Raw genomic sequence first — 14,533 nt, 5'->3', positions numbered from 1 at the left:
AATTGGTTACAACAATCCTGAGATCTGATATCCATCCACTGAGAGGTAGGTGTCTAACAGGGCAAGCCTACAGACAGGACACAGAAAATGCATCTCTCTGTACAACAACAACAACACTCCACTTGAAGTACGTTTGGGCTATCCAGAGCAACACAAAGCAGTACCAAGATATTTTAAAGCAAGCGTACCGCACCTGATAACTGCATGCATTGCACACCACAGCCAGCCTCCTGAATTCACCTCAAATACTGAGAGCCACAACATCCAGTGGCAGGGAGCTCCACACAGAACTACACGTTGTATGAAAAGTCAGGCGCTGTTTGTTTTGAAACTGCTACCTACCAGTTTAACTGCATTCTCCCTGGTTTGGCAATACAAGTTCCTTCAGTACCTACCACTCTGGTAGATGCTAGAGCAGCTTCTTTCAGAGCACAAATCTCACACACATACTCTTTTCTACCCTTACCTGACGCAAAGGAGGGACACACCTCTCAAAACAAACTCCCAAGAAGTAAGGTTGTCAGTGTATTGCCAAGCAGGAACATTTCTTAACATAACTCACAGCTTAAACTGTAACAAACCATCTAAGGAAGGCAGAACTGTTACTAGCTTACTTCACAGCAACTTGCCTGTCCTGTACTTCTGAAAACTGTCATCATATTGCTACTGTTTACTTACAAGACTAGGATCAGTACTGTATGCAACCATTTTCACTCAGTAAAACATAAAAAAAAAACCACTATAATAATCCAGTAACACTTTACAGAAAGTTAACACACAAACCAGGAAAAATTAGCATTTTCCCTAATTCCCTAAATTCCTAAAACCAGTATTTGTCTCAACAGCCACAGCATCTTAAAACCGTACCGTCACAGTAGGCTGTTAGTATTAAGCTAACTTAATAAAAAAGTTCAAATGTAATCATAATACGAAAGATGAGTTAATGATCTGTGATAAACCCCATTTCTCTATTCTCTGACACTTGACTGATCAAAACCAATTACTTTGATACCCATACTAATAACGTTGCCTTATTGCCTGAAAAAGGCCTACACAGCAAACAAACTGGAGTTTATTTTTCTGAGCAGAAGAGTCCTACAGAAAAGGGGACAGACGCTCAAGCACAGCTGTAATGATACTGGTGCAGGCTCATACAAAGATGAATTAACAGCATCAGACATTGACACTAAAATGACTTCTTAAAGAGGAAAAAAGATGCACGAAAGACCATAAAACAGCAGAATGAGAAATTTGAAATATTTTGGTACCCAAGACTTGTTCCAAATTCTAATCTTAAGGTACTTTGTATTGCTTTTCTCAGAAAAAGAGAATTTCACTTCTTCAGGAAACATTATTTCCCATGTGCAAATGATTTCCTCAGTAGTTCCAGCTGATGCCAACTCACACTTCCAGCCAGGTGGAGCCACTAAGTCGTTCCTTTACTTCAACTTGTTAGCCTTCTCTAGTTAAGACAACTACTAAGTTGTTCACAGAAACCTTCTACACATTGCTTCAATTTCATTTTTCCAAAGGATCTTTGTCCTACATAATCTAGGGAAAATCTAGAACAAATTGCAAGATATTCACTATCTATTTAACAGGTTATTTTTGCTTCTGTCCCCACTTCCCCCCCAACATTCAACTGCTCATTCTTTTCCAAAAGAAATATATACATATATTTTGTTTTGTCATTGGGGTGAGCTGGTGCTAACTAAGCAGTTTTATTAGCGTAGAAAATATACAGAAAAGAAATCTTAACTAGAGCATTGTTTACTATCAGGGACAAGGTTCACATGAAAATAATCCTAAAGAGCCTGGAAGATGAAAATACTTTTTCCTACAGACCAAGACATATCAGTGCGATTGAATTCCTTGCACTGGATTAAACTGCTACTGATTTGCATTCAACTTGTTATAAAACATGCAGTTATTGCAAGAATGCTTGCCTTTTTTTTTTTAAGCGTACAGTAGTAATCACGTAATATCAAATTTATTGCTCCCTGCCAGAAAAAAATGAAATTCTCACCCCAACAGGAACAACAACAGACAAAGCCTATTCATGTCATACTCTCAATCTGGCCAAGAACCAGGTGAAACTTTTACTTGAAAATAGTGAAATTTGTATCCAAAGACACTCCACACACTAAGCCTCACAGCAGTGATTGTTTAAGAGCTAGGAGTTAATTTGTGTTATAATTTAGTTTTTGCTTAACCAAACAAGGCAAACAACACATCTGGATTATGAAGTCACTATTTAAAGCTAAACACAAAGTAATACCATCACCATTCTCTGCAGACTACGACGAGAAATACCTTTTTTTTTTTTTTTTTCTAAAATACCATGAGCTACCACCTTAACAAACTCATCAGTCATTAAGTTTTGTGGTTTCCTGGAGGTGGAAATGCCACAAGTCAGTGTCATTACCTTAGGTTCTAATAACAAAACGAGATTCCAAAAGAGTTGTGCACTATGCTCACAACATGTGATTCATGACGCAAAGCTTATGGAAACAGACACACTCAGGAAAGCAGTGACTGCCTGACAAGGTGAAACGCTACTAGCTTCAAACACACAATGCAAAGTCTCTTCATACCCATTTTTTCCCCCATGGACTCCTACCTTGGTCAGTTTTGGTTGCTGGCTTCCAGTTTTCAGCACTAATTACTGGCAGACAAACCTGACCCTTTTCATCGATGTTAGGGTGATAGATCTTTGTTTTAAATGTAATCTTAGGAGGTTTGAATGGATATTCTGCTGGAAAGTTGATTTCGATTCTGAAGGCTCCTTTGTCATATGGAGGATTGTCCTGCAACAAGATAACAAAACATCAAGAATGTAGCATATTCCAACAAAATGTAAGAAAAAGCAACCTCCAGGCTTCAATCTATCAAATGACCTCTTTTTAAAGCACTTTTTTCCCCAAACACACTGACATGTCCATGTGTCAGGAAACATCAGAACCAATTTGGTAAGAAAGAAGCAATACAACCTCTATCTTTGTATTTACCCTGGAAAAGGAGAATTATCACTGTTCTGAAGCAGGCTGACATTTCTACTAGTAGGAAAGCACCCGATATCATCAACTCCATGATCAGAGATCTATCTAATAAGTACTTTTATTCCCACACCTTTGTATGTCAAAAAAACAAAACAAAACAAAACACATTGTAAACCCTTTCTGAGATACAAACAGGAAACCTGGCAAGGAAACTGGTTTCTCTAAAGCTAGTTATTTTGTGTGTGGCTCACAACATGGTGGCTGGAGCAGCAAAGCAGTTTGATTTGTCAGATTTCCCTATGCATTCTGAAAACCTTTTTGTGCTGACTACATAAAAATCTGCTGAGCGTTCATTTGTACTAAAGATAGATATTCACTGCGTCTGCTGATGAGAACATTCTGAATTTGTATGCAGTTTTAGCACCCAGTGTTATCAGATCATTTTTGAAGGAGTACGACGAAAGAACTGTGAAGTAGGCAAAGTAGATCTTCCTGCTGTAACAGAAAAAAACAATGCCTAGAACCTCATTTAGAAAACCTGTTAGACTATTGATATTGTTTCAAATATGAACTGCAGAAGAAAGGCAGAAGAAAAGTAAGTTATTGCTACATTTCAAGCTGATGAAAATGCCCTTCTGCAACGAAAACAAACACTGCCATGAAGCCTTTCCAGGTACTTGAAAAAAAACAGTTGAAGATTTAATGTTTCCAGTTTGTGTTAAGTACAATCACACGCATCCTTCACAACCCATCAGATCATTTCCTTCAATCAAACCCACCCACGAATTAAAAAAAAAGCTTTACCAATACTTGGGAGTAAGGAGCGTTTTATTAAAGTTTTATTTTAGTTTCATCCACATGGGGAAGGCTGGTTGTGCATTTCTAAGAAATAAAGCACAACTTTTTGAGTCAAGGTTAGAGGTAAGTGAAGTGCCTTAAAATCACTTTTTATCGAAACAATCAAAAGCCTGGTAAGTTTAACAAGTACCTTTCTGGTCACAGTGACAATTTCAGCACTTAATGCCCTCTTCCCACACCTTTCACTTGTTCTTACCTCCATCACATGCTAGAATTTGTGAGGATGTTCAATGAACTGATACAGGAACTGACCTGGCTTAAAAATATCCATTTTCTGCTTGACTCTCTCTCAGTCAGAACAGTTTTTCACTATAACTCACCAATAAATTTAACTAAAAATGTATGTAAAAGGCTTGCTCATCTTTTCACTAGACAAAACACAGACTCTTCCAGCAACTAATGTCCAATAGTTGGTTACATTTATGCTGATACTGACAAGGGAGAGAACCAGAATTATAAATGCTGAAACACAGATGGCAAGCAGTTGACCTGCATTCACCTAGAGTATTTTGCTCTGCAAAAGTTTATGAAAACTGCCTGCTATGGTAAAGTAAAATGAAATTCATGGTACACCAACAGTCCCTCTTACAAGAGCAAGGAGCCTGAAGTCTTGTTGGAGACAAACAGTGTACCTTCTCAACATGGGTACATAAGGTGCCCTATTCTAGGATTTAGAACAGGAAAACATGTTGACAAGCTCAGCTGAACACTCTGGAAAACTAACAGTTTTTCCAAAGACTAAAATATGATACATACAGTAAAGGTTTTTAGAGCAGTATTTTTCACAGTAATTCTGCATGAACATGCCGAAATACCAACCTTTGTATCTTTTAACACTTTCATTAAGAAACCGACCAAAATAATGCCTAGTTACAGAGTTTAATAATCAGTAACCAGTTAGTTCGACTAAAACATGAGTAGTATGTCATTAAACCCTTACCAAGAACAAGAATGGAAACAGCAAGTAAAACTTCAAAAGCAACAACTCAGGAAAACAAACAAAAACCAACAACCTATACTTGCAAACAGTTTGTATTTGACACTTTTAAGCCACCAACCCCATGAGTGAAATAGCTAAAAAATTATGCTTCATAGAAAGCATCGTTTTTAGTGTTTCCTCCAAACAGTCATCCATACTACTCCTTCAACACTTATAACACGTAGCTATCAATTACTGTAATAAACGTAGATTTTGTGACAAAATTCCCTCTTATCTACACCAGTAATGAATTTATGGATATTTCCCTTGCAACAGGGCACAGTATAAAGCAAAAGGCAAGCATAAAGTGTGGTTCATCGCAATGATGCTTAAACACTTGCGATGTGAATCTTTGAAAACACCAAGTTCATGCTCATACTCTGGTGAGCAGAAGCTATTAAAAATAGTAGTACACCATGTACTGCAAATTTTAACAGGAATAAACTTTCTGGTGTTTGGCTTTATTAGCCACACTTAGCAACTTCAAAGTATTATCAGAACACTATCCTGTTACACATGAACCACAACCATCGGAGTGCCTTACAAAGCGTGCTGCTTCTCAGCTATGCCAAATTCTAGTGTCAAATCCTGCTTGCTTTATTTGCGAGAATAACCTCAACCACTAGAATTACTTGCAGAAACACATGTAAAGAGTAAACTCAATCTGTTTTACAATACCTCGAGTTCAAAGGCCTCACAATTATCTCAGCAGAGACTGCATGATCCAAGTTTGGGAATGCCCTTCAGCTAACACAGTACAGGCACTGCCAGACTGATGTTTCAAAGTGTTTTAAGAAGACAGATTTACGCTAGTCAGGAGACCTTTTAGGTTGTACTCAAGGAAAAGCAGCACTGATGCTCTACTGGCACGGCTTCTATTGCTGCAGACATTCGAGTAGCTCACGTAACTAAGTAAGCGTGAGCCATGGCTGTGGAAAATAAAGGAGGTGAAAATCCACGACTTCAATTTAAAGAGTTCAGTTCTGAGAATCCAAACCTTTTCCTTGCATCAAACTTTTTCCAATACTAAATTTTGTTCTAAAAATACAGTCAGTTACAAACAAAACAATCCAACCAACCAAAAAAACAACTGAAAGCCAAAGACACACCAAAAGCTATTGAGAAGTAAACGAAGTATTCACAACTCAGAATTTATCCCATGATGTAGATTTTGTACTTTCAGATTAACGTAATAAACTACAAAATGAACCTGCCTTCCCTTTCCCAAACCTTTTCCAACTATCCCTGTGCCATCACTGAGCCCCAGCCCTTGCCAGTTGCAGCCCTCTGTTGGACCAGGCCTACAGCTGCGCAGCATCCAGCCAGGTATCGATCAGAGAAGTCTAGAATTTCTTTCAATTACATATGGATTTTTCTTCACAGGAGTATGAGAAACACCCACTAACGTAATCAGACATGGATAGAACAAAACCACACAAGACATTCAAGTAAAGTGAGAAAGGAAGATTACAGTATTCGCCTAAGATTATAGGAGAAGCCTAAAGAGAACCAAGAATTAAATCTAGCGCCACATTAAATGCCCAGAAAACCACAACTCCGAAAGCCAGTTGGTACAGTAGTAAGAAGTCTGTGAAGGTGCAAAAGTTGTCTAATGGTCACCTACAGCAGTGCTAAGCTGTGCATTTGTGATACAAATGATCATTGCTTTATTTTAAAGCTCATTAGAATAAGGAACCATCTGTACTCACAGGAACAATAAGCCCTTGCCAGGTCAATAAATTAGCTTCATCAACCTGGATATTACGGAAGTTTTTCATTCCACATTTGCGGATTTCTTCAAGCTCCTGGAAAACAAGCAGAGTGTAAGCGAAAGTTAATAGCAACATTAGACAAGATGCTCATATCAACATTTCAGAATGCTTGCACGTCAATGTGGGTTCTTTAATACTAAAGAATATTGAGATTTCAGTGGTGGCAACCCACATAAAACAGAAAATTTTGCCCCTGTGAGAAGTAAAATTTTCTGAGACAGGGTATTTAAAAACAGTTGCTTTTTTTTTTGTTATGTCACAAAGATACAAAAATGCTTTGTTAATAACATCATTATACATACAATGATGTAGCAGCATAAGAAAAAGCATATTTTATAATGTTTTTACATCTCAAATGCAAATCAATGCCTTTGATAACAGCAAAGAACAGAAATCAAGCGCAACCGAGGACTTGTCTGAATGAGAACTATTGATTTGGAAGAATTACTTCATAACAGTTTTAAACACTAATAAAGTCACTAGACAGACCCATTATTTCAACCATACACTAACAGATTCCTGTTAGATCAACTTCAATTGATGCAAATCCAGAAAAGTATCCAACCCAAGGTAGCCTTATTTAGATCAGCAACTCAAGAAGATGCTTCTTCAGCTGTGGTTCGTACCGAGTTAGCGGTATTAAGATGCCGCTCTTCATAACTGCATCACTCTTGAACAAAGCATCTTTCTGCACCCAATCATCTGTCAAATGATTTTTGATCGCTTAGTGATCTATCACCAAAACAAATATTTTAGCTGTTTTTAATATTTAAAGTTGCATATAAGCCCTACTGTAGCTGTTTTCCAGAGTATTTCATCTTCAAGCTCTAAGACCAAAAAAGACACACCTCAAGACTCCTTTTTTTTTTTTTTAACCCCACAGTAGTGATAGCCCTTTGCTACTGAATTAGAGTTTGACCTTTAAAGAGAATTTAAGTGAATTCCAATTCAAGTCATCCCCAGTGAAACATAAAATCTTCCCGGTGATTTCAAAACGGAAGCACATGCATGAATGGCCACACACGTTAGGAAAAACGTTGCTTCTGCGCACTCTGCCAGCACACAGCTCTTTGCTGAGTGCAGCCACATTCCTGCAACTAGGCTGTGTCTTATGATAGGAACTCCAACTACAACCAAAGGCACCATATGCTGGAAAAAAATAATCACTTTTTGTGGTATTTTTTTTTTTGCTGAAATATTTGTATTTCATTATAGAACAACCTTTTCTGCATCTGACTGGCAGAGATTTAATACTTGCAGTGATCTCTTGCATAAACTTAGCAACACGATAAAACACAAACAAGGGGGGAACAAGATTTCCAAATGCACAAAGAAAAAAAAATCCTGACAGCTACACACTAGAAGATGAACATCCACCCTTCCACTCGCTGCACCTCTGAAAGCAGGAGCACACTCACAACACAGCACTTTAACCTTGGTGTCTCGGACATTGAATCGATGCCCAACACAATCTTCATGACACTAAAACCAGCTGCTTAGTCTAGATCTCTGGCTTAATCCCCAAATTCCACTGCTGTTAGATTTGTGCAATATCACAGACGGTTTGCTGTTGTTGTTTTGCTTTTTTTAAAGGATAAGAGGATTATCCTATTTCCTTAATGCAGGAAAACATACGGAACAAAAATATCCCATGAAGCACATTTAGAGGCATCCAGAGCAAGCCAAAGTACCCAGATGAAAATAACCTTTATTATCACAGGTATGAGAGATCATTTTTGACCACTGAAACTGCCAATCTGCACACCGCTTTACAGCTGGCTTTGAATGCTCACTGCACATCAGCTCAGGAAGAACCTGACCAACACTGCTCATCCTGGCTGGTTTAGGAAAGGAACTCACAACACTGCTCTAAGCCACTTGCTGTCTACACATACAGAACTGTGAAGTCCTAGCAAACCACTACTCCACAGGGTGTAAGAGGGATAAATCCCCTTCTGCACCAGATGTAATGCGCCAAACACCAGGAGCAAAACAGGCCAGATCAACCATAAGGCATTCAAGCATGAATGAACATGCAACGCAAGTAGTTTGCCTCTAAAACAAGGGAAAAAAAATGGGTTTAGATATTTACTAGTCAATATATTTAAAACATTAGATGTGTAAGGAAACCTACAGAAATCCCCCAAACGTCCCAGTGAGAGCGCAGCTTCCATGTGGAAGTTTCCATCACAGGCTCAGAAAAGTTGCATGAAAGGAAGAAAAAATTCAGACAAATATGGAAAAATTATTCCGTTTTCCCTCAAGTCCTCCACACGGGAGAGGGAATTAAATAGCCTGGAAGACACCAGGGCAAAGAGGAAGCAGAAACCGTGTTCAGGGCACCTTCCTCTGTTAAAATGACTTGCTAAGCCTATGCAGGAATTCACTTTCATAATCAAAGAAGTGGTAAATTACTGCAGTGCATTGGGACTATATTCTGTGCTTCTGCTGCTGCCTTGGGTCTTGAGGTAGTAACTAATACCTGAAAAAGGAAGCAGAGGAGTATAAACTAAGCAATTCCTCTCCTCACACAGATATGACTTGCATGAATTATTTGCTTCAGACGGGTTCCAATTCATCCTAGAAGTGTATTTACAGTGTAATACTATATTTGCAATTCATATTTTTAGTTTTTTTTGTGTGCGTAATTCATCAGCACTGGTAAGAGATTCAGCACTCAGGATTCAAAGGGCGCAGGGGGTGTTTGTTTTTTTCTTGCAACTGACAAAACCCCTAATAAAGATCTAAATTGCCTCCGAATTACAGAGGCAGACACAACTAAAGCATACACGTACAGTTAAAAGAGTGAATGAGCTACTAAATACCATCAAACAGCACAGATTAAAAGTTCATACTTTATTTAACATGAGCAAGTCCAAAGAGACAAAAATTACTTGATGATGTTAAAGGATATAGTTCAAATACTTATTTTAAAATAACCCTTAGGAGTTTAGGCAGACAGTGAATGGATTAATTCCTATTCCCGTCCTCCACCCCTTAATTTTGTCAAGTAACATAATTAAAGGCGCACAGAAGGAGCGTAACTAGAGGTTAGAACATGGAGTAAGAATTTAAATCATCTTTCATTACTCTGTTATCAACCTTGCACGTGGCCTGCCTGCACTGGTTGGCCCGTTTATAAAACAGAAATGTCTTCTGATTTCAGGGGGCTCCCTTGAGACGTGATGTTTGTAGGATGGGTATGTGCAGAGAAAGCGCTATACACAGCGCGTGAAAAGGAGAAAGTGTTTCAGAGGTACTATCTGGTCTGAAGGTAGTCCTACAAGTACGCGCTACCTTTCTCATATAAAATCAATCAATAAATTGTTAAAATTTTAATTTTGGCTTTGAACAGCACAAATGGTTACATGCTATTGAAAAATCAAATGTTTGAAATGAAGAAGAAAATTAAAAGGCATCAGCTTAGAATGTACTCAACTCTTAAAAAGAAAGTTCAAATATTAAATATACACCCAAATCCATATATTCTCTAATAATTTCTAGAGTTCCCAGTTCCTCTAAATTCCATCCAAGACTAGAAGAAAATGGTTCTGAACACAATCCTGCAACTGCTTTGCCCATGCATCTCTGATGTTTAGGGTCTTGTCTAAAAAGAAATAAACCCAGTATGAAAATGCAGTGAGGACTTAACAATTGTAAGAGCTTAATCCAAGATATGGGAGTAGGCGTAAGGGCTATATTGATTTCACTAAGTTCTGCATTAAGCCCAAAATGCTATTAAATTCATAAAGGAAAACTAGTTTACTGAAATAAGTAACTCTAAACCTCATTGGTCTTGTGTTTACAATTCATGTTTACGTGTTCATAAAGAGAATTTCTAAGAGAAGTGTGACAAAGTTAAACAGGCTCCAAATCACTGATAAGGAGCTAAGGAGCTGGCCAATTTTATTATCTGAATCTTGTATACTGCTCAAAAAGGTAAAATAAATAAATAAATAAATAAATAAAATCAAGTATAACAGAAAACAAAACAGATTCTAGCTCTTATAGGAGCTATTACAAAGTTTCCACTGTGACGTTACAGCCCGTATACACACGTACCTTTTATTTATTAATTCTACTTTTTGGCAGAATATTTTCCATCTGATCTTTATTCAGAAATGTTTTCTTAAGATAAATCCTTTTGCCACTTTTCAGTTTCAAAAGAAGGAAAACACATCAGTATTCTCACTTTTCCATAGGGACAATCACAGCTGCTCAAAGCCAGACTTCCCTTGCTACTGAGAACCAGTGTCTGGATCCACGTAGAGTTGCTTTTCCATAGCAATGTGGTTAAAACACCTTTATTTGGAATTGTTATGCTGTTTACAAGACCGCAGCATACTGCAAATTGCAGGCCATCCACAGCAGGTTCATGGGTGGGGCTTTGTTTTTCTGTTTTATCATGAAGTTCAACAGTTGCATAAATGTTTGACGATGCAATCATGGCAGCAGTGACAACAAGAAGAAAATAACTGTTACTTATTCTTTAAATATGTTTTCAGTTCTTAAGGCTAAAAATACTTTCAATATCTAAAAGCCAGGAAACAAAAGCATGGATCCTACAGAAACCTGAGCTTGATCATATTGCAGATCAACACAGAAAGAAGTAGCTCCAACCCCGGGACCAGACAGCCCTCTCAAATGTTGCTGAAAAACACCAGTTGAAGGCCCGTGTCGGTACCACACGCTACTCAAACCCCAGGTACTATGACTATCCAGCCCCGAAATAGCCTTCCCTTTGCAACTACCCACTACCAATCCACATATCATTTAGCTCCAGATCTCCAATGGAAAGCGGCTTGTTTTACATCAGTGGGTGGCAACTGTGAAAAGCACTGGAGTGAAATCTCTGGCATGTCTCCTGGAGATCTGTGTTCCCCATCAGAAGTGTTTGGAGACAATTTGATTTTTTACGGGAAAGGGTCTTGAAGCTCCTTTGGAAGAGAAAGCTGTGCTGCTTTCCTAAATCTAATTACTCTGCATTTGCCTGTTCCCCCCCCCGCCCTCGAGAGATGATCCAAAACAACAAACCCTTGTTGAAGACTGCCTCATTCCCACCTCTCACATTTCACGAGGAGTTGATATCTGACAACTGTGGCTCTTTGAAGAGGTGTAATGGTGGCTCATAGATCAAAACTCCACCTCAAATCTCGCTGGAACGTGATTCATTAGCTATGAATATTTCACATTTTGACTAACCTAGGTGTGCTCCTGGAAAGACTTGGAAAAACAGTAGAGAAAACTTGAGTTAGACTCGTCAATGGAATGAAGTCAATGGCATAAAGCTAAAATAGGCCATAAATAAGGTCTCTGGCCTATGAAATGTAACTTGCACACACAGAGCCTGAGATAACAAGACAATCTGATGCATGTTATAACTTGACTTTTTTAGGACTTGACTTTTTTTTTTAGTACTTCTTTCACAAGGAGGTTTGCACATTGAAGATTCCACAGTCGGAAGAGGATATCCACTTCCACCTGCAAGGTGGCACCAATACTCCCACTGCCAGTTTTCTGTGGGCAGGTAGCACGTTGTTATGAACTTACTACATCCAGTCTTTGTGCCACTGTGATTAATATGAATAACTATGCCGCATGACACGCATCCAGAAAAAATTACAGCACTTCAAAACGTTGGCAAGACCTTACGGAAATGGGAATTACTTTACTTCATGTGACCTATAAAAGGTTCAAAGTTTATTCTCAGCTACCAAAGATAAACTAGATATTTAATCCAAGAAAGACAGTTAATGCTTATACTCAACTATTCTTTTAGGAAATGGAGTGACATGCTGAAAAACGATTTCCTTTAGTTATCATCTCTCATCATTCTATGGCCCTGAGAAATAAACACCACAGACCCTTCGATATTGCAAAACTTGAACAGTGAAAGACTGAAAGTCATTTACTGATCTATGAGTTTCCACTTTAGAACTTAAGAAACGATATCAGGTTGATACAGATAAGGTCGGACCTGCAAAACATCATGCTGCAGAGATCCGCATTACGTCATCTGTACAAGAGCTCTGTGCGTTCCTACTGAGATGAATGAAGGCTCAAAGCACGTTGGACCCCGCAAAAGGCACAAAGGTGGCTGCCTATTTAATAGCATGTACAAGTTACGCAATAAAGCGGCTCACAGCTGCTGAACTTGCATAGAGAAGCACACAACACGCACAGTCCATAAATATAAGGCGATAAAAATGAAAGTAAAAATGTAAGAGGGAAGTTACCAATGTCTCCTTCCTTCCTACACCACTCCCTCTGAAAAGCAATTGCCACAGTGTTTTTCTAGAAAAGAACGTCACTTTATCAAAAGTCATTTTTATGGTATGCTTTCAGTGGAAAACTGAAGTATCAACCGATGTTTAAGAAGCATAGTGAAACTGAATGGGGGCTGAAAAGCAAGAGGTACTGTAAATATTAAGGACAATTTATTTCACCTCCCGGATTTTTATGTTCTACGCTATTAAAAATAAAAGACTTTTTCCTCTCTAACTAGAAAGTAATGCTGCTTTTCTGAACAAATACATTTTTCAGAACTAGCATAAAAGCTGCTTTGCAAAAAGATAGTAAATAACAGTTCAGTTCATCTGAAACAAAGAACCTTATCTGAGCACAAAGGAACAGACATTGATGATTCTAAAGCTGTGACAAAAATAACAGCTATCATAAATGAAACAAATGAATGTCATCTCACCAGGATCCTTAAGGACAATTAAAGGCTTACTCCTACTGATTCAATATATATGAATGACTCTGCACTTAATGTATTTACTATTTAAGTTGTAATGTCTACATAGCACAATTAAAATGCCAAAACTACCCCTATCGAAGCAATACTGAGCTACTGTTTTCTTCAAAAGCAACCGAGCTACAATGGTTAATTATGTATATGTGCAGTTAAGGAAATATAACGTCAAATATCTCTGTACCCCAGCCAAATTCCAGCCCTACTGGGGGTCCGCATCCTGTATTAATAGACTAAGTTTAAAAGAATCACCTGTGCATCTATCAGATCCTAGTGCACGGTTCTGTCGTACTCCACAGGGAGGTGGTTTTTAATAAGGTTAAGGCATTGCCTGACAGTCTGAGGGTCCTTCCCCTATGTTTCACAGGGCCAGCCTGTAAAGTTCATTGATTTATGTTACAGGCATGCACATACTGTAGGGTCCCACCACAGCATTTTACAGATGACTAGATTTTATGCCACTAAGTACGTGTGTTCTAGGCAAATTCCACTGCAAACAGTTTGTGCCATGAATTGGCACTTATACACAACACACAGAATAAACCGGCACGTTTTGGGGGCAATTATTATCTTTTTAAGAAGCATCTTAGCACTCAAACAAGATGATGAAAAACAAGGTTCTCAGCCCAAACACCACTTTCATATAACACGTTCCCTTTGTTGAAGCCGTGTTGGAAATTCCACCCGCACTTCGGAGCAAGCTGCCGGCTGAAGACGAAAACATCACCGCGCCCGGAGCGTGTGAGGAAACCGCTGATCCCGGGTCCAGACTTCACCGCGATAAGCCCCGGCCTCACCCGGCTCCGCGGCGCCCGGAGCCCTCTCTCCAAACGCCCCCGCCACAGCCCCCCGAACAAATCCCTCCCGCCCCCGGGCCACGGAGCCCCGTTCGCTGCCCAGGGCAGGGCTGGGGCAGGGGCGAGCCCCCCGCCCGCGGGCAGGGAGGCCGGGGCGCTTCGCCTCGCCGCCCTCCTTCCTCCTCCCTTCCTTCCCCTTCCCTCCCGGCGCTGCCCCCGGCGGCGGGCCGACCCCTCGCAGCGCCCCGGGGCTCGGCCGCTCCCCGCGGCGTCCCGGCAGCGGCGCTTCCTCCCCCCCCCGGCCCTTCCTCTTTGCTTAGTCACCGCGGGAGCCCCCCGCGGGAAGGGACCCGCGCGGCCCCCGCCCAGCGCCT

The 14,533-nt window shown here is 39.6% G+C and overlaps 1 protein-coding gene across 1 annotated transcript in view; it reads right to left on the bottom strand.

Moving 5' to 3' along the window:
- Nucleotides 1–14,533, bottom strand: part of UBE2L3 (ubiquitin conjugating enzyme E2 L3) — an 18,092-nt gene that overhangs the window by 2,889 nt on the left and 670 nt on the right. The window contains exons 2-3 of the mRNA XM_035340457.1: nucleotides 6,546–6,641; nucleotides 2,621–2,807 (exon numbers count right to left, since the gene is read on the bottom strand). Of these exons, the coding sequence (XP_035196348.1) occupies nucleotides 2,621–2,807; nucleotides 6,546–6,641 (283 nt within the window). The remainder of the gene's footprint in view (nucleotides 1–2,620; nucleotides 2,808–6,545; nucleotides 6,642–14,533) is intronic.

Source organism: Oxyura jamaicensis, chromosome 15, assembly GCF_011077185.1.
Source record: "Oxyura jamaicensis isolate SHBP4307 breed ruddy duck chromosome 15, BPBGC_Ojam_1.0, whole genome shotgun sequence".
Lineage (NCBI taxonomy): Eukaryota > Metazoa > Chordata > Aves > Anseriformes > Anatidae > Oxyura > Oxyura jamaicensis.
Note: the sequence above shows the minus strand (reverse complement) of the source record. Positions and strands in the feature narration are given on the sequence as shown.